This window comes from Thalassophryne amazonica, chromosome 5 (assembly GCF_902500255.1).
Source record: "Thalassophryne amazonica chromosome 5, fThaAma1.1, whole genome shotgun sequence".
Taxonomy (NCBI): domain Eukaryota; kingdom Metazoa; phylum Chordata; class Actinopteri; order Batrachoidiformes; family Batrachoididae; genus Thalassophryne; species Thalassophryne amazonica.
This window is the reverse complement of record NC_047107.1, coordinates 35,459,980-35,484,246: the sequence shown is the minus strand read 5'-3', so window position 1 is coordinate 35,484,246 and position 24,267 is coordinate 35,459,980. Positions and strand designations below refer to the sequence as shown.

General features: G+C 43.5%; 1 protein-coding gene across 2 annotated transcripts in view; it reads right to left on the bottom strand.

The window, feature by feature from the left end:
• Positions 1-227: 227 nt before the first annotated feature.
• stc1 (stanniocalcin 1) overlaps positions 228-24,267 on the bottom strand; it is a 27,020-nt gene continuing 2,980 nt past the window's right edge. The window contains exons 2-4 of one of the 2 annotated variants that reach the window (XM_034169996.1): positions 12,435-12,577; positions 12,110-12,321; positions 228-1,292 (exon numbers count right to left, since the gene is read on the bottom strand). In XM_034169996.1, the coding sequence (XP_034025887.1) occupies positions 992-1,292; positions 12,110-12,321; positions 12,435-12,577 (656 nt within the window). In that variant the 3' untranslated portion in view covers positions 228-991. The remainder of the gene's footprint in view (positions 1,293-12,109; positions 12,322-12,434; positions 12,578-24,267) is intronic. The other variant, XM_034169997.1, reaches the window with a different exon arrangement.

Genomic DNA, 24,267 nt, shown 5'->3' with positions numbered 1-24,267 from the left:
CAGACTCTGATTGGTGAATGTGCTAATCCACTGCCCTCTATTTGCACTATGGCCGTGCACTCTGTTAAAAACATTGATGCAGATTCCACTAAGTACGGTCCTATGTACAATCTTATAGTGCAGGGTGATGACTTGATAAACATTTCGTTCAACGATCATGGCTATACCTGCTATCAGAAAGCATAACAAACATAAGTGCTATAGCTGTACACTATTTTGGTATATCATGAATAGCATTCAGGGCAGTTTGAAGGTTTTTGGTCATTTTAAGGTAACCTCTCAAAGGTTATCATGAAGCCTCTACAGTCGTCACTCCTTATCAGCACTCTCTTTTAGAGGGCTAGCTATGGCTGTCTTAGATAACTTAGTATACAGTACATTTAAGTATTATGCTAACGTCAGAAAATAGTTATGGGAATCATTTCCACATCTCATGCTCACAATTTGACTGGTCTCATCACTGAAATATAAAGTACAACTACGAATAAGTCTCCATTCCTATCAATGAACTAATAAGTAACGAGTTCTTTTAATTAAACAAATGTTGGCATTATGATATTATGTTTTGTTTTATGTATTTCTTTTTTTATTTTTTTATTTCTTTTTTTTTTTTTTACTATGGGCCACTTGTGCTCTCAAGGTGTAAACTGCTATGGCTGTTTTTCTTGTCTTTTTTCTTTTTACTAGGCATCAAGAGTGTGCATCTATAGGAGACGTTGAAGAAGAGTTTACATGTTGTAACAGCCACATGTTCAACGCTGAGCGCACAAGTCAGAAACAATTGATGGAAGGGTGTTCTATTAAGCCTAGTGTAGGATATACAATATAACAACAATTAAACTGATATTGACTTGGGATTGTGTGGTCTTTCCAGCATTCCCTAGAGGTGCTTATTTCTGCAAATTCCAGTCTGGCAGAGGAAAGGATTTCTTCACCCCTAGGGAATAGAAGAGCTTGTGATTTTTGAGTTTTTTCTGAATTTGTGCAGAAGTTAGGAGCTGTCACTGGCAGTACGCTTTTTGCCAAAATGGCTGGTAGAGTCTCTGTTTCTCAGATTAGGCTGTATCTTGTATATATTGGGACCCACGGACCAGCGCCAGCTCCCGCGGCCTTCCACACTGGTTGGGACGGCGGCAGCTACGGCCACAGTGGTGGACGGGCAGGGCTTGTTCTGCAGCAGTTGAATAAGCATGGTCATCTCTGGGCCGAGTCGCGATACCATGCTGGTCCTAACTCGATCTACAGTTTCCTCATCACAGTCCATCAGGCTTTGAAGCAGCTTTCCATAAAACCTACAACAACAAAATAATGTCAGTTTAATTTAAAGCAAAATGGGCATCCTCAACCTGATCCCACCCCAAGTTCATGATGGCGTCACAAAGAGGCACTTACTCTATTAATTCTTGATATATTTGATGGCGTATCATGAAATTATTTTGTGATGATATGAAATTTGGGGTGACATGGGGGGCACTGGAGGTATGGCTAGGGTTAAAAATAGTGACTGAAACTTGACTGATATGAAAATGTGTTGCATTTTGTGACAAAAGACAAACAAAAAACAAAACAAAACATGAGACTGTGCTGCCATTTTCTGACTGTCTTACCATGGCAAAAAGAAATAAACTATATATATATATATATATATAGTCTTGCACCCTTGCCCTTTATACACCGAAATTCCTCTAGATGACTTGAATTGTTTAGTGATATTATGCACTGCAGAGGAAGAAATATGTAAATTGCTTCCTGTTTTTCTTTGAAGAATATTGTTTTTCAACATTTCAATAATTTTCTCATGCACTTGTTGACAAACTAGAGATCTTCTTTCCATTTCAAAGACTCAGCCTTTCATGGATACTGTTTTTGTAGCAAATCATGACTACAGTCACCTGTTGACATCATCTATTTGACACATACGAGGTCTGTTAGAAAAGTATCCAACCTTTTTTTTTTTTCAAAAACCTGATGGATTTGAATCACGTGTGCTAGCATGAGCCAACCTTGAACCTTCATGCACATGCATGAGTTTTTTCATGCCTGTCGATTGCGTCATTTGCTTGTAAGTAGCCTTTGTGTGAGGATGGGTGTAGTCTCTCGTCGTTTTTTCTTTGCAAGGAAATGGCAGAACGACTGGAGCAGCGCGACTGCATCAAATTTTGCCAGAAACTGGGCGACAGCCAGGTGGAAACCATTCGGATTATTCAGACGGCTTTCCGTGACGATCCTATGGGCATCACACAGATTAAGGAGCAGTACAACCGGTTTAAAGATGGGCGCACAACGGTGGAGAGCGAGCCACGCTCTGGTCGGCCATCAACATGCAGAAATGACCAGATCATTTCCAAAGTGAATGCTGTGGTGATGCGGGACCGTCGTGTGACTATCTGAGAAATTGTGGAAGAGGTGGACATCAGCGCTTTTTCGGCACATTCCACTGTGACAGAAGATTTTGCCATGAAAAGAGTTGCAGCGAAATTCATGCCGATGGCTTTGGCACGAAGCTGATGGCGCAGCAAAAGCGCCACCATGTTGAAGTCTCACAGGACATGTTGTGACATGCTCACCTCTTCCACCATTTGGAAGATTCAGACGGCTTTTGGTGCCTTTTCAGTCGTGTGACTATCTGAGAAATTGTGGAAGAGCTCAACTTTGTTTGATTTGGGGTTGAAGATAAAAAAAAAATGGAGTTACGTATACATTGTACAGTTATGTACATCAGTATTAGGACCGTGATGATTTTTGTAATGTTGCCTCTATGCACCATCACAATGAAATGAAACAAGGTATGCAGTAACAATTCCCTTTATGAGTCATGCATGGTCAAGTATGGGGTTTCACGGGGTTCTGTTTTAGGTCCACTGTTGTTTTCATTGTATCTAGCACCGGGTCAGATTCTCTGTTTGTTTCAATTGGATTGCATTTTTATGCTGATGATCTGCACTTGAATATGCCATTGGCTATGCATGATGGTTCTGAAACATCTAAACTGTTGTTAAGAGCTGGTTATCAGCAAATTTTGTGCTCCTTAACTCAGCCAAGACAGAAATGCTCATTATTGGACCAGCAAGACAGAGTCACCTTTATGATATGTTTGCTTTGTCCTTGGATGATTGTATTATTCACCGCAAAGACAAAGTTAAAAATCTTGGTGTGTTTTTGACAAAACACTTTCCTTTGATTCTCATATTAAGGAGGTCACTAGAATCACCTTTTTTCATTTGAGAAACATTGCTAAGGGCCCCTTCACACATTAACTGCTGATATGGATGTACAGATGGAGCGGCCAGCCACGCTAGAACGCACACAGCACAGCGAGCCGCTTCCCAGCTGCTGACAAGAGACTCACTGACTGCTGCAAATGAATGACTGCTCAGTGCACACGAAGTGTCACATTGAAAACACCGAGACCACAGCCAGGACAGGTACATTAATAAGTACAACACTACCTACATACACAATTACATAACAAATAACTAAAAAGAAATGATCACACTGGTTCATTCATGTCATTTCAAACTGTTCAAAATGCAGCAGCTTGTATCCTGACCAGAGCTGGCAAATTTAAACACATCACTCCATTGTTGGCCTCTCTTTATTGGCTCCCAGTTCGACTTCGAGCAGTATTATTAATGGTTTAGCACCACTATACTTATGTGACCTGGTGAAGTCATACGTGTCTGCTCGTACACTGCACTCCCAGGACTCTAGTCCTCTGTGTGTCCCAAGACTCCAGAAAAAGACTGTTAGTGAGTGAGCTTTTACCTTTTCTGTGCCAACTCTGTGGACTAGCCTGCCCCTTGACATTAGTCAGGCATGTTCTGTTAATGTATTTAAAGCCAAGCTGAAGACCCACTTATTTACTTCTACATATGAGTCATGAGTTGTGGTGCTACAGCTATGATTATAATTATATTAACTAATCAAATTGTAATTATATCATAATTTGAGTGTGATTATTATAACCTTGCTCTTAATTTATTTTGAATTGTTTGTTGTGCAGCACTTTGATGGAAAGCACTTTACAAATAAATGTATTAATATTATTATATAACTTCAACCATTTAGAAATTACAGCCACATTTATACACACTGGGGCACGGGTATTGGCACTGGGGGGGGTGTTGCCCCACTCTCGCTTGGGCAGTCTCCCGATCTTGGGCTTTGGTGTTCTGGGTGGGGTCCGGGGTGGCGGGGTGGATTAGGGGCTGGGGGAAGTTCGGAGGGGTCCTGCTGGCTGTGTTGGGGGAGTTTTGGGTGTTGGAGGGCTTGTGTGCTTCCTGGCCTGGGGGATTGGGTCTCGCATCTTGTCTGGGGGCCGGGCCCCGCCCTCGTATGCCTCAGTGGTCCCTGCCCGCGCTTTGGGTTCGGTTGCAGTGGCTCCTTTGCCCCCCGTCCCCGCCGCTGCTCGCTCCTCCCTTTGGGGGCCATGGCCTGGGTGGTGTGGTTCTGGGGCCCCCTTTTGGTGGGCCCGGGCTGGCACCCTGCATGCTTCCCTTGGGTATGGGGTTGCTTCCTTTGCCTCCGTGGGGGGGGGGTTCTCCTGGGGCCCTGCATCCTGGACCCATTTCCGTTGTTGCTTGTGGTCAACTGTATGGCTTCTGACGTGCCAGAGTGGTCCATGTCATATGGTAAGGTTCTGTACTTTAGTCTTGGCCCAACACACCAGCCACAGTAGTGATCAGATATTTAGTTGTGATCTGGGTCTCTGTGTGTGGATGGTTGTGTGTTTGTGGCCATCACCACAATTTGGTTTTGGGTGCTCGCAAGGGGATCAAGACTCTGGTTTCCTAGATTAGGGTATGGATGCTCACTAATTAGACAGCAGACTGTTGCTGTCACTGCTTGTTTATGTGTGGTTGTTTGTCCTGGTATGTTGTATGGTTGGGGCCCCGACTCCTCAGTGTCTCACTTCACAGTTATTGCCTTCACCACTTGTCTTTCATTCTTGTCTGTGTTTGTGTTGTTTTGGTGGTCGGCCCTTCCTGACAGAAGTTGTCAGTTGGCTTTGAGTAGGATGCTGTAGGCTGATCGGGAAGGGTGGATGGGGGTCACACATGCACACCACGTTCACTCACACACTACATACCTTCTGTCTTGCAAGAATAAATTGCATATATGTGTATTAATGTTCAGAAATGGTTCTGCCAGTGTGACATTTACCATTACTATATATGCCGACAGGGGGGAAGAAAAAGTAAGAAAAAAGAAAAAACAAAACAAAACAACAACAAAAAACATATCACTAAATATGTTTTGGACTTCATTTACATCAATCATGAAGAAATACAAACAGTGTGGTACTGGTAAGGCTGTCTGAAGTAGGCAGTTCTTAAGGCCCCTTCACACATAACATGAAGTTGGGCAAATTAGGCTGAAACAGGCCAAAACAGCCCATATGGGCGAAACCTGGAAAATTCCAGCCGCAGTCTGGAGTGACAGTTGGTTGGACAGCCATGTAGGGATGCCGTATGATCCTACGACGATGGTTTGTGCACGCACACGAACACAGTGTGACGATGGTGAGAGGTGTGGTACTACATCGTGTTCTCACAGTAGTGGAAGCAATTAAATGTACAAATGTTCCTAAATCGCGCAGCCGTTCTGCTCTGTGTAAGACTGATCCCATCAGATCTCAGAAGCTAAGCAGTGCAGCATCTGGTTAGTACTTGGATGGGAGACCTCTTCGGAACACTAGTAGCTGTGTGTGTTTCTCCAGGTGAAACTGGAGTTGCATCAGGAAGGGCATCCGGCGTAAAACCTGTGCCAAATACCAATGCAGCTGTGTCCTCTGTGGCGATCCCAAGCAATAACAGGAGCGGCTGAACTGACAACAACACAAATGTTCATAAATCAAAGGAAATGTGTAAGGACAAAATAATGGGACCTTAGAACATTATAAGAACAATGAATGCACCATGGAAATGTAAGACAATCATATTACTGGTAATGATGTTTAATTGATGCTCGATGACTTGATGTTGAGACAGTGTCTGGGTTGGAATTGAGGACACAAATGAATTTCTTGTTGTTTGTTAAAATATTTAATTCCTGTTATATGGAGCAAAGAATACAAGAATTGTCATCCTTCTGCTCCTTTTTCTTCATGAACCATGCCCATGGACATAAATAAGGAAGACACAACACACTGACTGCTCTTTGAGCTGTCGCCACCTCGACCGCACCTCAACACTGGATCCTAGGCACTACATTTGAGCTGGCCATGCAATGGGCCCGCATTTTCTAAGTACCCTGCGACTGCTGTTGGAGGTTTGTGGGTAGCGCCTTGACTCTGGCCATTGTGGCACTATTTGCCCGCATTCGGCCGCTGGAGTGAAGGCTGGCTCGATCATGACATTTGGCCAGGGTTCAAAGTAGCCAATCATTTTGTACAGCCCCTCGACCGCGGACCGAATGGTCCAACCTGCGTACAGCATGCCGTACAAATGTTGCAACCATGGTCAGATAGCAGTACAACCTCATCTTGACCAGTGTTCAAATGGGTTTCCAGCACAAGCGCGACGTGAATGTGGAGTGCATGTGCTGTGGCCGAATGGTTATGCTGACTGTTGTATGAGGTGTTTGAGTGTAGCTTGGATTTTTCAAGAGTGCCATTCGAATCCTCCTTTGTGTGCCATTCAGCCTCATTCATATTATTTGAAAGGGGCCTTTAAAAACTGAGTGACCATGCAAAAATGAAATGACTAAGGGAAGCCACCAAATCACAACTCAGAAGGAGCTGCATGCTTTTGTGGCTGTAACTTGACAAACTGTACACAGTGCACCTTTTTTAGTGCTATGGGCAAAAGAGCTGCCATACCAGGAGTTAAAAATCCATTATATATGAATAATAGCAGCAAAATAATGCTAGCAACCTACTTTGTAACCATCTTCATGTTAGTGGTATGAAGTATACCAGTTTACATAAACCCTCCATCAGTCTTAGTGGCTTCGGTCAGTTTGTTAACTAGAGGTGGGCGATACCGGGAATTTTGGTATTGATTCGATACCAAGTAAATACCGGCCTAGTATCGCAGATATCGATACCGATACTTTTTCATATTTAAGCTTCATAGAGCCAAAGGATCCAAAAGACCTAGGATAGAATTTCGCCAAACATTGTACGTGACAACAAAATACTTTATTATCACAATCAACATTTTTGTTTAAAAAAATATCACTCAACACAACTTAAAACAAAATCTCCTGAGGTAGAGGGCTGACAAACCACAATACAAGGGTGCACTGCTCCATGATGTGTGACACAGTGCAGCGCTGCTCTTACAGACAGACAGTAGACTTTGATGAATCTGCATGCGCAGCAGTCAATGCGTGCGGGAGAGGAAAAAAGCTTGAGTATTGATCTTTTTACACGAGGATTGTTCAAAATCAATACCAGCGTTGGTATCGATATTAGGATCGATCCGCCCACCTCTATTGTTAACCTCAGTTGCTGTGCACAGCATATAGCCCCCACAAAGCTTCATTAATATCACCAGCAGTATAGTACTCTTGCAATCACAAAATGTAAAAAGCAGTAATACCTACCTATATGTTTTTATTATTCACAAAAATACAATGATTGAAAAAAGTGAACTTGTAAAATATCCTTGTGGAGTAACAAAGTAATTTCTAATGGTATACGGTAGCTGATTATGTAGTTGTGATGTATTGTTGTTTGCAGTGTTGCCACAGTTACTTTGAAAAAGTAATCCAATTACTGATTACTGATTACTCCTTGAAAAAGTAACTTAGTTACTTTACTGATTACTCAAATGTAAAAGTAACTAAGTTAGATTACTAGTTACTTTTTTAGTTACTTTCCCCAGCTGCCGACAACAACCCACGTCAACATGACAATGATACCTGTTTTGCCAAAACTCACTTTATAGTCACCCTTTCTTGACTTCAATGAAAATAAATACTTGTTTTATAAAAAGTAAAATAAAGACCTCTTTCTTGACCTCATATTTAACTGTTGACAGCACTGTAACAGTAAAACTTGCAATTTCAAACCTACATTGTTTATAAATGTAACTATTAAATTCTAACATTTTTCTAACATTTAAATTCTCTCTAAACATTTTACTTGTCGAAATTATTATTATTTCAAGCAATATTAGTAGTTGTAGTAAAAAAAAAAACGGCTTCAAAACTGGACCTTTAATCTAGGGGTGTTGTGGGGGAGGGGGGCACATCCCTGCCCCACGCCCCCATTCCTATCTGGATTCGCCCCTGCTTTGGCGTTTGAGCACAAACTGCTACTGTGAAGCATGGGGGTGGAAGCATCATGCTTTGGGGGTGTTTTTCTGCAGATGGGACAGGACAACTGCACTATATTAAGGAGAGGGTGACCGGGGCCATGTATTGCGAGATTTTAGGGAACAACCCCCTTCCCTCAGTTAGAGCACTGAAGATGCGTCTTTCAACATGACAATGACCTGAAGCACACAGCCGGGATAACCAAGGAGTGGCTCCGTAAGAAGCATATCAAGGTTCTGGAGTGGCCTGGCCAGTCTCCAGACCTAAACCCAATAGAAAATCTTTGGAGGGAGCTCAAACTCCGTATTTCTCAGCGACAGCCCAGTAACCTGGCTGATCTAGAGATCTGTGTGGAGGAATGGGCCAGAATCCCTGCTGCAATGTGTGCAAACCTGGTGAAAAACTACAGGAAACATTTGACCTCTGTAATTACAAACAAAGGCTACTGTACCAAATATTAACATTGATTTTCATAGGTGTTGAAATACTTATTTGCAGCAGTAACATACAAATAAATTATTAAAAAATCATACATTGGGATTTCCGCATTTTTTTTTTTTTTAGATTATGTCTCTCACAATGGACATGGACCTAAGATGAAAATTTCAGTCCCCTCCATGATTTCTAAGTGGGAGAACTTGCAAAATCGCAGGGTGTTCAAATACTTATTTTCCTCACTGTACATTTAAGATGTGTGGAATTTAATAAATGCAAGCTGAATTTCAGACATCTTATATATAATACTCTGGAACAAATATGACAGTGTTTGACATAAGCAGGACTCTAAAAAGCAAACAGGAATCGATTGCAATGATTCCAGTTGAAAGAGGGCTTCTTCTGGCATTTCTAGATAAAACAAACACAATAACAATGTCTATAAACCCAGAGAATATATTCACGAGAGTTTTAGGCACAATATACAAAGAGTTTAATGCTGTTGTCTGTATGGAGCCTGATCATCCATCCATCCATTTTCTTCCGCTTTATCCGGAGTCGGGTCGCGGGGGCAGCAGCTCAAGCAAAGCCGCCCAGACCTCCCGATCCCCACACACACCTCTCCCAGCATCTCCGGGGGAACCCCAAGGCATTCCCAAGCCAGCTGAGAGATGTAGTCCCTCCAGCATGTCCTGGGTCTTCCCCGGGGCCTCCTCCCAATGGGACGTGCCCGGAACACCTCTCCAGCGAGGCGTCCAGGGGGCATCCAGAAAAGATACCCAAGCCACCTTAACTGACTGCTTTCGACGTGGAGGAGCAGCGGCTCGACTCCGAGCTCCTCCCGAGTGACCGAGCTCCTCACCCTATCTCTAAGGGAGCACCCAGCCACCCTGCGGAGGAAACTCATCTCGGCCGCTTGTACTCGCGATCTCGTTCTTTCGGTCATGAGCCAAATCTCATGACCATAGGTGAGGATCGGAACGTAGATCGATCGGTAAATTGAGAGCTTTCGATAGCCCTTAGCAAAGGACCCCGGACCCCGTACTCCCGGAGCACCCCACACAGGGTGCCCCGAGGGACACGGTCGAACGCCTTCTCCAGATCCACAAAACACATGTGGAGTGGTTGGGCGAACTCTCATGAACCCTCGAGCACCCGATGGAGCGTGTAGAGCTGATCCAGTGTGCCGCGACCAGGACGAAAACCACTGCTCCTCCTGAATCCGAGGTTCGACCATCGGTCGAATTCTCCTCTCCAGTACTCTGGAATAGACCTTACCGGGGAGGCTGAGGAGTGTGATCCCCCTATAGTTGGAACACACCCTCCGGTCCCCCTTCTTAAACAGAGGGACCACCACCCCTGTCTGCCAATCCAGAGGCACTGTCCCCGATCGCCATGTGATGTTGCAAAGGCGTGTCAGCCAAGACAGTCCCACAACATCCAGAGACTTAAGGTACTCAGGACAGATTTCATCCACCCCAGGAGCCTTGCCACCGAGGAGCTTTCGAACCACCTCTGTGACTTCGGCCCGGGTAATGGATGAGTCCGCCTCTAAGTCCCCAGTCTCTGCTTCCTCTTCGGAAGACGTGACGATGGGATTGAGGAGATCCTCGAAGTACTCCTTCCACTGCCCGACAACATCCCCAGTCAGGGTCAACAGCTCCCCACCCGCACCGTAAACAGTGCTGGTGGAGAGCTGCTTCTGCCTCCTGAGGTGTCAGACGGTTTGCCAGAATCTCTTCAAGGCCGACCGATAGTCCTCCTCCATGGCCTCCCCGAACTTCTCCCAGACCCGAGTTTTTGCCTCTGCGACCGCACGGGCTGCGGCACGCTTGGCCTGCCGGTACCTGTCAGCTGCCTCTGGGGTCCCACCTACCAACAAAGATAAGTAGGACTCTTTCTTCAGCTTGATGGCATCCCTTACTTCCGGTGTCCACCACCAGGTTCGGGGATTGCCGCCGCGACAGGCACCAGAGACCTTGCGACCACAGCTACGAGTGGCCGCATTGACAATGGAGGTGGAGAACATGGTCCATTCGGACTCCATGTCTCCAACCTCCCCCGGGATCTGGGAGAAGCTCTCCCAGAGGTGGGAGTTGAAGACCTTGCTGACATAGGGTTCCACCAGTCGTTCCCAGTAGACCATCACGATACGTTTGGGCCTGCCAGGTCTGACCGGCTTCCTTCCCTCCCAGCGGATCCAACTCACCACCAGGTGGTGATCAGTCGACAGCTCTGCCCCTCTCTTCACTCGAGTGTCCGAGACACGAGGCCGAAGGTCAGATGATACGACTACAAAGTCGATCATCGACCTCCGGCTCAGGGTGTCCTGGTGCCACGTGCACTTATGGACACCCTTGTGCTCGAACATGGTGTTCATGATGGACAAACTGTGACTAGCACAGAAGTCCAACAACTGAACACCACTTGAGTTCAGATCGGGGAGGCCATGCTTCCCGATCACACCCTTCAAGGTCTCACTGTCGCCGCCCACGTGGGCATTGAAATCCCCCAGAAGAACAATGGAGTCCCCAGTCGGAGCGCTATCTAGTACCCTCTCGCGTCCCTACGCCTGATCAGCCTGATCAGAGCGTCTCAAATGCATTTTTTCTGTCGTGAATGCACTGAGATTACCCATAATGCACCTGGACACAGCATGTCCACACTAAAACCTGACGTGATGTTAATTTAAATAACTTGTCCAAAATTAGTTTGGTTAAAATTTTAACCATAAGCTAAAACTGTATGCCTCTGGATGACTTGGGTGACAACATCAGTATGGGGCCAAAAGAAATGAGGGTTTTTTGTTGTTTTTTTTGTCTGCAGAGGAGAGAGTGGTTTCTTCTGGAACCAGCTCTCCATTTTTTGCAGAGAATAAAGCTGCATATCTGCTACAAAACATTTAACAGGTAGGTACTCCACTGGGTTTAGACTTAGTAAATGTTAAGCTTTGTTCACCATGCCTGCAAAAGTATGTTAGCAGTCCAAAACTTATCGGAAGATAATTGTCCGATGATGGTTTTCAAAGATATCTGAAACGCTAATCTGATAATGAAAACATTAGCTTTGATAATTAGCAGTTAATGGATTAGCGGAACTATGCCCACCACTGTGTAGAGTACATTTGGAAGGGGAATAAGATACTTCAGAACAGGAAATATTACTATTGTAGATACTGTAACTATAGATGGATACATGGATGGGTATAGATCATAAGACATCCATGAGAAATGGAGTTTAAAGGTTGCTCTATCCTGATTGGGCCTTGTCAAGGTTTGGGTAAGCTTTAATCAGTGTCGCCCTGTAGAAATGTTGCCTTTTCATGTTGTTGAATGTTGCTGGGGGGACATTGGCACAAATGTACCCTACTTGTCTATATAAAATAATTTATTATAAAATAGGAAATGCTCACCTATTTGGGAAGTGGCTCGGTAGCTGTGCCACTTCACCAATGGCATCTGGATTTGAACGGGCGACTGTGCAGATATTTAGCTTGCTGTAACACTCCTCTTGGACCTCAGTTATCATTCTTTGGAAGGTGGAGCAGCGGCGGATGGTCGGGAATACCTTCGAGATGATGCCATTGGCAATGCACTTAAGGCTCTCCTTCACAAATGCTTTACCCTGTAAAACAAACAAACAATTTCCTTAATAGTCACAAGTGTATAATCCTACACAGGTGACAAGCACTAATATGAAGATAGAACATTTTATATGGAGATGAAGTGGAACTATACCTGAGTGTCAAATTTAGCAGCACTGTATAGGAAGGATTTGCAAATGTCATGCATGCCATCTGTGTCACAAGTTGAGTTTTCCAAGCAGGCGAAAGCTCCGCAGCCAACTTGGAGGGCACTGTTGAGACAGCGTGCCACATCTGCTGTGGGCACAGAGAATGAACCGTCAGCAGGGGAGCCAACAGCGGGTTCACTGTTGTACACTCAATGAGTTCATTACACAAGGCTTGCCAGGGTTGCAATGAAGAAATGAGCCGATCAAAAGAGAATTTTCATCTACACACAAAGGACATGCAGTCAGTCAGGGCGAATAGTGATTTGACTGGAGATTGGACACCTGACAGCATTGAGAATCTCAGACACATTTGGCATTAATGCACTTTTCTTTTGGCAAGAACCTGTGTTTCACTGTTTGGTTCTTTTCAACAGACCTTGGCTGAACAGCACCAGAAATACCAGAGTTTCCTGAAAATTGTTGGCACGCTTGAAGACACAGACATTTATACTGTAGACACACAAACACACATGGCTGCAAATTCTAAATTTGAGAACTGTTGACTACAAGATGGAACTGAAAAAAAAAAAATCAATTAATATAATCGATCAACAACAATAAATAAATAAATAAAATATAAATGAACTACAGTAGTTACACTAGAAACTGCAGGGATAAATATGATGCCTAGTAGACTGTAAAAAAGAAAACAATTAAACTACAATAAATTTACAACAACATGTAAACACTGGGATAGATATCTGCTCCAGCAGTTGAGTTACAGCACTACTCCCAGAATGCAGTGTTTTATAGTAATATACTGTAAACATAGCATCCACAAGCACTTGTGTACACAAGATGGATCTAAATGCACATAAACACTCCATACACGATGCAATAACCTGATGGTTATAACTGCAAGATGACACAAAGCTAAAATGTTAACATCTCAAAACTGTCTTCCATTCAGAAGTAGTGCAAAATATGTTTCATAGGATTTATACTGCAGAGGAGAATCAGAAGGAGGCTTTTGGTCAGAGAATGGTTGGTTACAGTCAATGGCTGTTCTACCCGTCTGTTCATCATCATCTACATTTTCCTCATGCCAGAGTGATGAGTGTGCCTGATGGAGCTGTGCTCATCTCCCTCAGCTCCACCATGCACAGCCATTATACACCGTTGCGTATAATCGCTGCCACTCTGGTCAGTTAAATTGTTCATTGCTCACTATAATCTGCAGTGTACTTTAACTTTAGCCTTTAATTGGCATCAAAATAACTGAGCAGTCAAATCCACATTCAAGCAGCAATGATTTGAAGCAATGATTCAAGTAAAAGCTGTATATTAGAATCAGAATCAGAAAAGTTTTACTGAGATATGAGTGAACAAGTTCACAACATTAGGAAATTGCCGAGGTACTTCGTGCTAATATAAAAGCCCCCCAAAAAAGAGCAGTAAAACAAGTAATATATAATAAAAATTTATGCTATAAATTGTTACAAAATGTACAGAATGTATGAGCTAAAATAATATATAAGATGTATACAGTGGTCCCTCGCTATAACGCAGTTCACCTTTTGCGGCCTCGCAGTTTTGCAGATTTTTTTAGTGTAATTTTGCATGCTTTTTTTTTCTTTTTACAGCGCATTGTGTTCTGCGTCTTCATCAAGCAGGCTGGTCGTGGCACCGCGAAGGCAGAGCACGCGCATTGTGTTCTGCCTGTCTGTTTATAAGAATCTTCTCGCCCAGAAGAAAAAAGAGCGCCAACAACTACCCATAACTGTGTTCTTCACTCGGGAAAAGACACCTGTGGAAAAAGACGCGACAGCGGAGCGGCGCCAGGATGAAGACGCACGGTCAGATGAACTGTGAAATACTGGTCACTCACTATTAATAATTTCTTATGTGTCCAACCTCGTAGGTTGATCGTTAAAATTAAATTTGTTAGTTCTAAAAGCCATCATAATTATTTATAGGAAAATGTTCTATTTTTATTTCTCAAACAAATGTTTGGGCCTGAAAACAGGTTGGTCTTATTTTTCTACTAAGGTTTGAACTTTGAGAGTGTTTACACACGAGAGAAAAGTGAGAAAATGTTAATGCCTGTTTGAGAAAAGTGTATAAAGTGTGTAGTGAGGGGTTTTACAGCCTTAAAACGTCTATAATAATTGTAAAAAATAATGCTGAATACTTTGCGGATTTCGCTTATCACGGGTTATTTTTAGAAAGTAACTCCCATGATAAATGAGGGACCACTGTATACATATACACATCCAATATATAAGATAAAGCTTTATTGATCTCACAGAGGAGAAATTCACGTTACGTCAGCTCTTAAAATAGGCGCAGATGGGCGCAAGTAGGGTCGTTAGTGGTGATAGCAACAATGTAGAGTTCTAAAGGTTCTTGTTGAGGAGGCAGAGGGGAAAGAGAGGATTGAGATGCTTTTTATTTATACAAGCAGTTCTCTTCTGTTTACAAACGTTATAACTATGCGTCTGTTACAAAACATTTAACAGGTGGGTGCTGAACTAATTTTAAAAATGCTTGTCGCTGTTCAGCTTTGTTTATTTTGTTTATCGGTTTAAACATTATCGGACAAAAATTAATCGGAAGATAATTGGTCTGATAATGGTTTTTAAAGTCATCTAAAAAGATAATCCGATACTGAAAACATTATCTTTGATAATTATCTGTTATCGGATTATTGGAAGTGTGCCCACCACTGGTTACTCGTTACTACAATATAAAAGTAGAAGAATTTTTATTAGGCAATGCCTGTTTGCAGAGGTGAAAATATGCCGGAGCACTATACACAGGGAGATACAGTCCTCTACAGCCAGAGCGCAGTGCCTTCCACCCCTGCTGCATCAAGTGCCACATTTGACATACAAGTTTAAAAAACAAAAAATGACAGGTTGAATCTGCGCCTCCACTGAGGAAGAGGAAGACTGTGGAGGGTGAAAACCATTTGCGCTTTGGACTTCAAATGCACACATGCTGACACACACACATACACAGGGATCGGCTGCCGCTGGAGTCCAGCGCACGATCGGAGATAAGGGGAAAACTTCAGTACCGACAAAACTGGCTGGCTTGGCTGTTTCATTTAATTTATTTTATTTGAAATGTTTGTGGAGAAGCACTGAGTAAAAGCAGCACCACGTTTTGGATTCAAGAGCGCTGTGTTTGGTTGCTTTGCAGTGGTTGGTGGTGGTGATGACTGCATTGTTTGTTTGTTGTTTTTTTTTTTACTTTTCCTTACATTTGACACAACTGTGTAGCTATAAATGACTGTTCTGTTTCACAAGAGACTGGCTGTTGTGTTTAACAGAAAAGTGTGTGGGGGTCTTCCAGGAAAAAGACTGCATCTTCAGAAAAAGAACGGCAAATTTATTTACAGCTATATACATCCATCGGTTGTTCACTTATCCCATCACCAACACCAACTGCTTCGCCAGAGGTGGATCCACCCTTTTATACGGGCTGAGGCCCCCTCCTGGTTTATCCACACACCACACTGTCTTTCTTTTCGTGTCACTGTTTGACTCTCCACTCGTTTGGGATTTTACTTAAAGTACATTTGATATGATAAATTTGCTTTTGATACGGATGGTAGGTGAAAAGTGGTGGTAGGTTAAAGCGTTGGGCTTGAGACCAGAGGATCCTCAGTTCAAATCCCAGCCTGACTAGAAAATCACTAAGGGCCCCTTGGGCAAGGTCCTTAATCCCCTAGTTGCTCCCAGTGTGTAGTGAGTACCTTGTATGGCAGCACCCTGACATCGGGGTGAATGTGAAGCATTATTTATAAAGTGCTTTGAGGGTCTGATGCAGAAGGAAAAGTGCTATATAAATGCAGTCCATTCACCATTTAAGTACAGTAAATGTCACATACTTTAAGACTTTTACTCAAGTATTATTTTTAAATGAGACTTTAACTTTTACCAAAGTAATTTTATGGTAAGATACTTGTACTTTCACTCAAGTAGCACTTTGAGGTACTTTATACAAGACTGCCCACTGCTGGATGTCAAATGACATCCAACCCATGAACTGTTGGATGTCCCCCCCACATTTCACTCACCCCCCCACATTTCACTCACCCCCCCCTCCGGACATCATTTCATTTAATTTTATTTCATTTATATAGCGCCAAATCACAACAAAGTTGCCTCAAGGTGCATTACACAAGTAAGGTCTAACTTAACCAACATCAGCTGTTTATCGAGGGGTTCATGCATTGGTAAAGCGATCAGATGACATGTGCGCACACGCAGCAGTTCAATCAGCTGTTCTGACCACACACACACAGCGGGGTGTGTGGATGATCAACCTGGTCTCACGGCAAGTCGTGCTTCAGCAACACGAAATATACATCAGTCTATTGATTTGTGATATTGCGACGAAAAGCGCCTCATTTTCATCATGGCAGCACAAATTCATTCTCATTCATTCCGTGATGGCTGCATGAAATTAAAAGTGAAGCGGGGGGGGGGGGGGGGGTGTCTGGGTGGTTATGGTTAGGGTGGGGGGGGGGGGGGAGTAAGATTAGGTTATGGTTAAGGTTAGGGTTGGGGGCGGGAGTAGGGTTAGGAATAGTGAGTTACAAAAATGCTCCGTCACGAAAATTTTACTCATTTTGTCACAAGAGCACGAAAAAAAAAAGTGAGACTGGGCTGGGATGATCCAGCCTGATGCACGCACAGAGGTTCGGTCAGCTGTTATGAGCACACGCACGCGCAGCAGTTTCATCAGCTGTTCTGACCACACACATGTACAGCGGGGTGTGTGGATGATCCAGCCTGATGTACACGCAGCAGTTCGAGCAGATGCAGGAGCCTCACACCTTTCCTCTCTCCATGATATTAGGTCAATGAGCTGACTGCACTGTGTCCCATGTGTGTGCCCTGGCAATCAGTCAATGGACTGTGTGGAGCTTGCGATCACGTGTTACATGCCGTGATGTGTAGCGGGGTGTTGTGCCATATGGGAATTATATTTTGTGGTGGATGAGGCATTTGTGAGCTGATGTTGGCAGCTTACAGCTCTGCCAGGATGAGAGGGTAATCACCACAGGCGGCAGCTCCTGCTGGTGTTCGCCCTGCACTGTGACATGCACCTGGAACTGTTCCGAAGGTGAGCTTTTATTTTTATTTATGTTGTGAAGGCCTGTTGTCCCGTCATTCCTCCGACAGAGGTACAGGTGTCCATATCATGATAGGTGGTGTTACAGCTGTCACATCCCATTCAGCTGCATTGTGGTGTGCCGCGCCAAGCCTGTAACATGCATCGACTCACTGTGGGTGTCATGTTCCAGCTACGATGATCATATTACTTCACATACGTTATCTAATCCATAGGAGGGAATGACAGTGTATCTGTATTGTGAAGTTTGTCATGGGTATGACAGCCCATTCAGATGTGCGCACTGCGCTGCATCTCAGATGCAGAGTGACCTGCAGTGACACACGGTCCTTTTGGTTTGACTGCGCAATGCCCACATCTCGTTCACAAGATGAATGTGTGCCACAGACATTGCACATGACAATATTTCATTTCCACTCCCTGAACGGGATCCAGTGGAGGTGCACAAACAGATCTTTCATGCCACAAATGGGACATGCTGGCAGGATTTGCTGTGCCTGACCATGGTGAAGTACCCTTGAACACGATCAGACTGTTTTGAATGCTGTTTTGACACTATCAGGATGCAGTCACACTGCAATCAGACTGCACTCCGACCACCGTTCAAGCTTTCCCCATTTTGGAACGCAGCTTGACAGTAGTGTGCATGTGTACTACATTCGGGCTGGCCACACGATTGTGCCCGACTGTGTGGCATGCACTCAAGAATGCTGTACGAGGATTTCAACTGCAGCTCAAACTTGCCCGACTGTAATTCGAATATCCATTTGTGACAGGGAGGTACATGCCGGCACAGTCGAGACATTTGGCCAGGATTCTAAGTGCTCGAACAATTCCAACAGCCCATCAAACACACTCCATATTGTATCCGAATTGCCGTAGGAATACGAGGGCTGTCAATAAAGTATAGGTCCTTTTTATTTTTTTCAAAAACTATATGGATTTCATTCATATGTTTTTACGTCAGACATGCTTGAACCCTCATGCGCATGCGTGAGTTTTTCCACACCTGTCGGTGACGTCATTCCCCTGTGAGCACTCCTTGTGGGAGGAGTCGTCCAGCCCCTCGTCGGAATTCCTTTGTCTGAGAAGTTGCTGAGAGACTGGCGCTTTGTTTGATCAAAATTTTTTCTAAACCTGTGAGACACATCGAAGTGGACACGGTTCGAAAAATTAATCTGGTTTTCAGTGAAAATTTTAACGGCTGATGAGAGATTTTGAGGTGATACTGTCGCTTTAAGGACTTCCCATGGTGCGAGACGTCGCGCAGCGCTCTCAGGCGCTGTCGTCAGCCTGTTTCAAGCTGAAAACCTCCACATTTCAGGCTCTATTGATCCAGGACATGGTGAGAGAACAGAGAAGTTTCAGAAGAAGTCGGTTTCAGCATTTTATCCGGATATTCCATTGTTAAAAGAGATTTTTTTAATGAAAGACGTGCGGACGGGTTGATAACCATTTGTAAAATCCAGGTGGCTTTTGATGGCTTTCAGCGGAGTGAGTATATGAGAAATTGTTTAACAGCTGGACATGTTCCAACTTGTCCTTAAGTCTTCCAACAGAGGTGTTTTTCCTGTGGCGGAGCGTCGCGGCGGCTGCGTCGCCGACGCTGCAATCCGTCCGCACGTATTTCATTAAAAAAATCCACTTCGATGTGTCTCACAGGTTTAGAAAAAATTTTGATCAAACAAAGCGCCAGTCTCTCAGCAACCTCTCAGACAAAGGAATTCCGACGAGGGGCTGGACGACTCCTCCCACAAGGAAAAACATATGAATGAAATCCATATAGTTTTTGAAAAAAATAAAAAGGACCTATACTTTATTGACAGACCTCGTATTACGACTGCAGTCAGATTGCAGTGCGGCTGCATCTTGACCGCTGTTCCATTGTTTCCAACACAAACGCAACACGAGTGTACAGTGCACGTGCTCTGGCTGCACGGATGTGCCAACTGCTATAAGAATGCTGTATGAGGTGTTCGTATGCACCTCGAATTTGCCCGAGTGTGGCTCGAGTCCTCATTCGTATAGCACTCTGGCTCATTCATGCTCTAGTGTGATGGGGGTTTAAAGAAAGCCATCACATGCTGTGCTGCCATGTGGTGAACACTGCCACCTCAGGCAGCTCAGGAATGTGCATCCAGTTGTGAATTTCATATTTAAAGCTACAGTCAACACATATTCCGCACGTGCACAATAACGTATGTTCCTTGTCTATCCAGTGCTCTAGAATGCCAACAAAAAATAAATGGAATGCAGCTCAAAGATTTGAGCTCTTGACAAACTTCCTATTTTGATAATGTTAATAACAATGTTAATTCAAAATTAAATAAAATAAAATTCTTCATGACCTAAGGATCATCTCTCAATGGAATTTTTCTAAATTAAAATCCTCACATTACCTCTGCAGATATCTTGTACACAATCAAGCTCCTGTGACTGAGCAATCTTCACCATATTTTGTCATTGACAGGTGCAATGATCAGTCAGATAATTTAATTTCCAACTGAGCCCTTAAGCCATTTTCCAAGAACAAAATCCCAAACTTGCATGTACGAGGTCTATTAGATAAGAAACCGACACTTTTATCTTTTTTTTAACTATATGGATTTGAATGACGTGCGATTACACCAATCATGCTTGAACCCTCGTGCGCATGCGTGAGTTTTTTCACGCGTGTCGGTGATGTCATTTCCCTGTGGGCAGGCCTTGAGTGAGATGTGGTCCCGCCCTCTCGGCTGAATTCCTTTGTTTCACACGCTGCTCGAGACGGCGCGCGTTGCTTTATCAAAAATTTTTTCTGTACCTGTGAGGAATATCCGAGTGGACACTAGTCGAGAAATTTAGCTGGTCTTCGGTGAAAAGTTTAACGGCTGATGAGAGATTATGGGGTGTTTCTGTCGCTGTAAGGACTTCCCACAGAGCGGGACGTTGCGCAGCGCTTCCAGGCGCCGTCGTCGGCCTGTTTCGACCTGAAAACATCCTAATTTAAGGCTTAATTCACCCAGGACGTCGTGAGAGAACAGAGAAGATTCAGAAGAGGCCAGCATGAGGACTTTATGCGGACATTCCACTGTTTAAGGACATTTTTTAATGAAAGACATGCGCGCAAATTCGCCGAGTCATCACGGATGCGCGCATGTCTTTCATCTGTGTGTGCCGCAACAGGAAAAACACCTCCGTGTTGAAAACCATTTGTAAAATTCAGGCGGCTTTTAATGGCTTTCAACAAGTGAGTAACTGAGAAATTGTTTAACAGCTTGGGCATGTTCCAACTTGTCCGTTAAGGTTTCCAACGGAGGTGTTTTTCCTGTCGCGACCCCGCGCGGTCGGGTCCGGCCTGACATGTGACTTTGCCCGCACGTTCTTTCATTACAAAATGTCCGTTAACAATGGGATGTCCGAATAAACTCCTCATGCCGACTTCTTCTGAAAGTTCTCTGTTCTCTGATGACTTACTGGGTCAACAGAGCCTGAAATGTGGAAGTTTTCAACTTGAAACAGCGAGACGCTGCCGCCTCGAAGCGCAGATCGCCGTCAGGCGCCGTGGGCCATCCTTAAAGCGACACTACCAGACCAAAATCTCTCATCAGCCGGTAAAATTTTTACCGAAAACCAGCTGAATTTATCAAATGGTGTCCACTCAGTTGTGCCTTACAGTTTTGAAAAAATTTTGATCAAACAAAGCAGCAGTCTCTGAGCCATTCCTAAACAATGAAAAAATCGACGAGAGGGTGGACGACTCCTCACTCAAAGACTGCCCACAGGCGAATGACGTAACAGACAGGCGTGAAAAAACTCTTGCATGCCCACGAGGGTTCCAGCATGTCTGATGTAATCACACGTGATTCAAATCCATATGGTTTTTGAAAAATAATAAGGTCGGATACTTTTCTAGTAGACCTCGTATATGACCATCCTCTCTGTCTGGAGGTAGAGTTCTGCAAGTACAAATTGAATTTCCTTCAAATTTGCTGAAATGCTATGAATAAAACATGTCAGTTTGGATATACTGTAAGTACATACCCATGATGTCATAATGTGCATCAGGACATATAATCAAAGATGGCACACTGCCAGTCTGTGCCATTAAAGCATTGATCCTCACATGACTTTGTTGCCCACAAACCAAAAGGTCTGTGGGTTTGATCACAGATAGTGTTTGAGTTTTGACATGTCCTTGAGGATTACACTTTAAAACCATGACATAGTGCGCTTTGCAATCCCATAATATTGTGGGATGAAGGCATAGAAGACTAAATTTTACTGTGAAATATTACTGCCCCTGGCTGGCTGTGTAACACGGTTGGCATTGGTGAAAGGTCAAGGAAAAAAATGGTTCAAAAACACATTTAAAAAAAAAAAAATCTCAACAACCAAGAAGCCTGGATGGATCAAACCTGGTGGGAACATTACTTGGATAGATAACTAGAGGGGACTGTATTTTGGAATAGTTTAGCCTAAGAAAAGCATAGTCTGAAAACACCTATATATATATACGAGGGCTGTCAATAAAGTATAGGTCCTTTTTATTTTTCCTGTGGTGGAGCGTCGCGGCGGCTACGAGCCGACGCTGCAATCCGCCCGCACGTCTTTCATTAAAAAAATCTCCTTTAACAGTGGAATATCCGGATAAAATGCTGAAACCGACTTCTTCTGAAACTTCTCTGTTCTCTCACGACGTCCTGGATCAATAAAGCCTGAAATGTGGAAGTTTTCAGCTTGAAACAGACTGACGACGGCACCTGGGAGCGCTGCGCGACGTCTCGCTCCGTGGGAAGTCCTTAAAGCGACAGTATCATCTCAAAATCTCTCATCAACCGTTAAAATTTTCACCGAAAACCAGCTTAATTTTTCGAACCGTGTCCACTTCGATGTGTCTCACAGGTTTAGAAAAAATTTTGATCAAACAAAGCGCCAGTCTCTCAGCAACTTCTCAGACAAAGGAATTCCGACGAGGGGCTGGACGACTTCTCCCACAAGGAGTGCTCACAGGCGAATGACGTCACCGACAGGCGTGTTAAAACTCACGCATGCGCACGAGAGTTCAAGCATGTCTGACGTAAAAACATATGAATGAAATCCATATAATTTTTGAAAAAAATAAAAAGGACCTATACTTTATGGACAGACCTCATATATATATATATATATATATATATATATATATATACGAGGTCTGTCCATATATATATATATATATATATATATATATATATATATATATATATATATATATATATATATATATATACGTATATATATACGTATACATATATACGTATACATACATACAATGAGGAAAGTAAGTATTTGAACACCCTGCGGTTTTGCAAGTTCTCCCACTTAGAAATCATGGAGGGGTCTGCAATTTTCATCTTAGGTGCATGTCCACTGTGAGAGACAATCTAAAAAATAAAATAAAATAAAAAAAAAATCCAGAAATCACAATGTATGATTTTTTTAATAATTTATTTGTATGTTACTGCTGCAGATAAGTATTTGAACGCCTACCAACCAGCAAGAATTCTGGCTCACACAGACATGTTAATTTTTCTTTAAGAAGCCCTCTTATTCTGCACTCTTTACCTGTATTAATTGCACCTGTTTGAACTTGTTACCTTTATAAAAGACACCTGTTCACACACTCAATCACACTCCAACCTGTCCACCATAGCCAAGACCAAAGAGCTGTCTAAGGACACCAGGAACAAAACTGTAGACCTGCACAAGGCTGGGATGGACTACAAGACAACAGGCAAGCAGCTTGGTAGAAGATAACAACTGTTATGATTATTTATTAGAAAGTGGAAGAAACACAAGATGACTGTCAATCTCCCTCGGTCTGGGATTCCATGCAAGATCTCACTTTGTGGGGTAAGGATGATTCTAAGAAAGCTCAGAACCACACAGGAGGATCTGGTCAATGACCTGAAGAGAGCTGGGACCACAGTCACAAAGATTACATTAGTAACACATGATGCTGTCATGGTTTAAAATCCTGCAGGGCAGCAAGGTCCCCCTGCTCAAGACAGCCCATGTCCAGGCCTGTTTGAAGTTCACCAGTGACCATCTGGATGATCCAGAGGAGGCATGGGAGAAGGTCATGTGGTCAGATGAGACCAGAATAGAGCTTTTTGGAATCAACTCCACTTACCATGTTTAGAGGATGAGAATAACCCCAAGAAAACCCTCCCAACTGTGAAGCATGGGGGTGGAAACATCATACTCTGGGGGTGCTCTTCTGCAAAGGGGACAGGACGACTGCACCATATTGAAGGGAGGATGGATGGGGTCATGTATTGCGAGATTTTGGCAAACAACCTCCTTCCCTCAGTAAGAGAACTGAAGATGGGTCATGGCTGGGTCTTCCAGCATGACAATGACCCCAAACACACAGCCAGGGCAACTAAGGAGGGGCTCTGTAAGAAGCATTTGTAGGTCCTGGAGTGGCCTGGCCAGTCTCCAGACCTGAACTCTATAGAAAATCTTTGGAGGGAGCTGAAACTCCAAACCTGAAAGATCTAAAGAAGATCTGTATGGAAATACTTATTTGCAGCAGTAACATACAAATAAATTATTAAAAAATCATACATTGTGATTTCCGGATTTTTTTTTTTTTTTTTTTTTTAGATTATGTCTCTCACAGTGGACATGCACCTAAGATGAAAATTTCAGACCCCTGCATGATTTCTA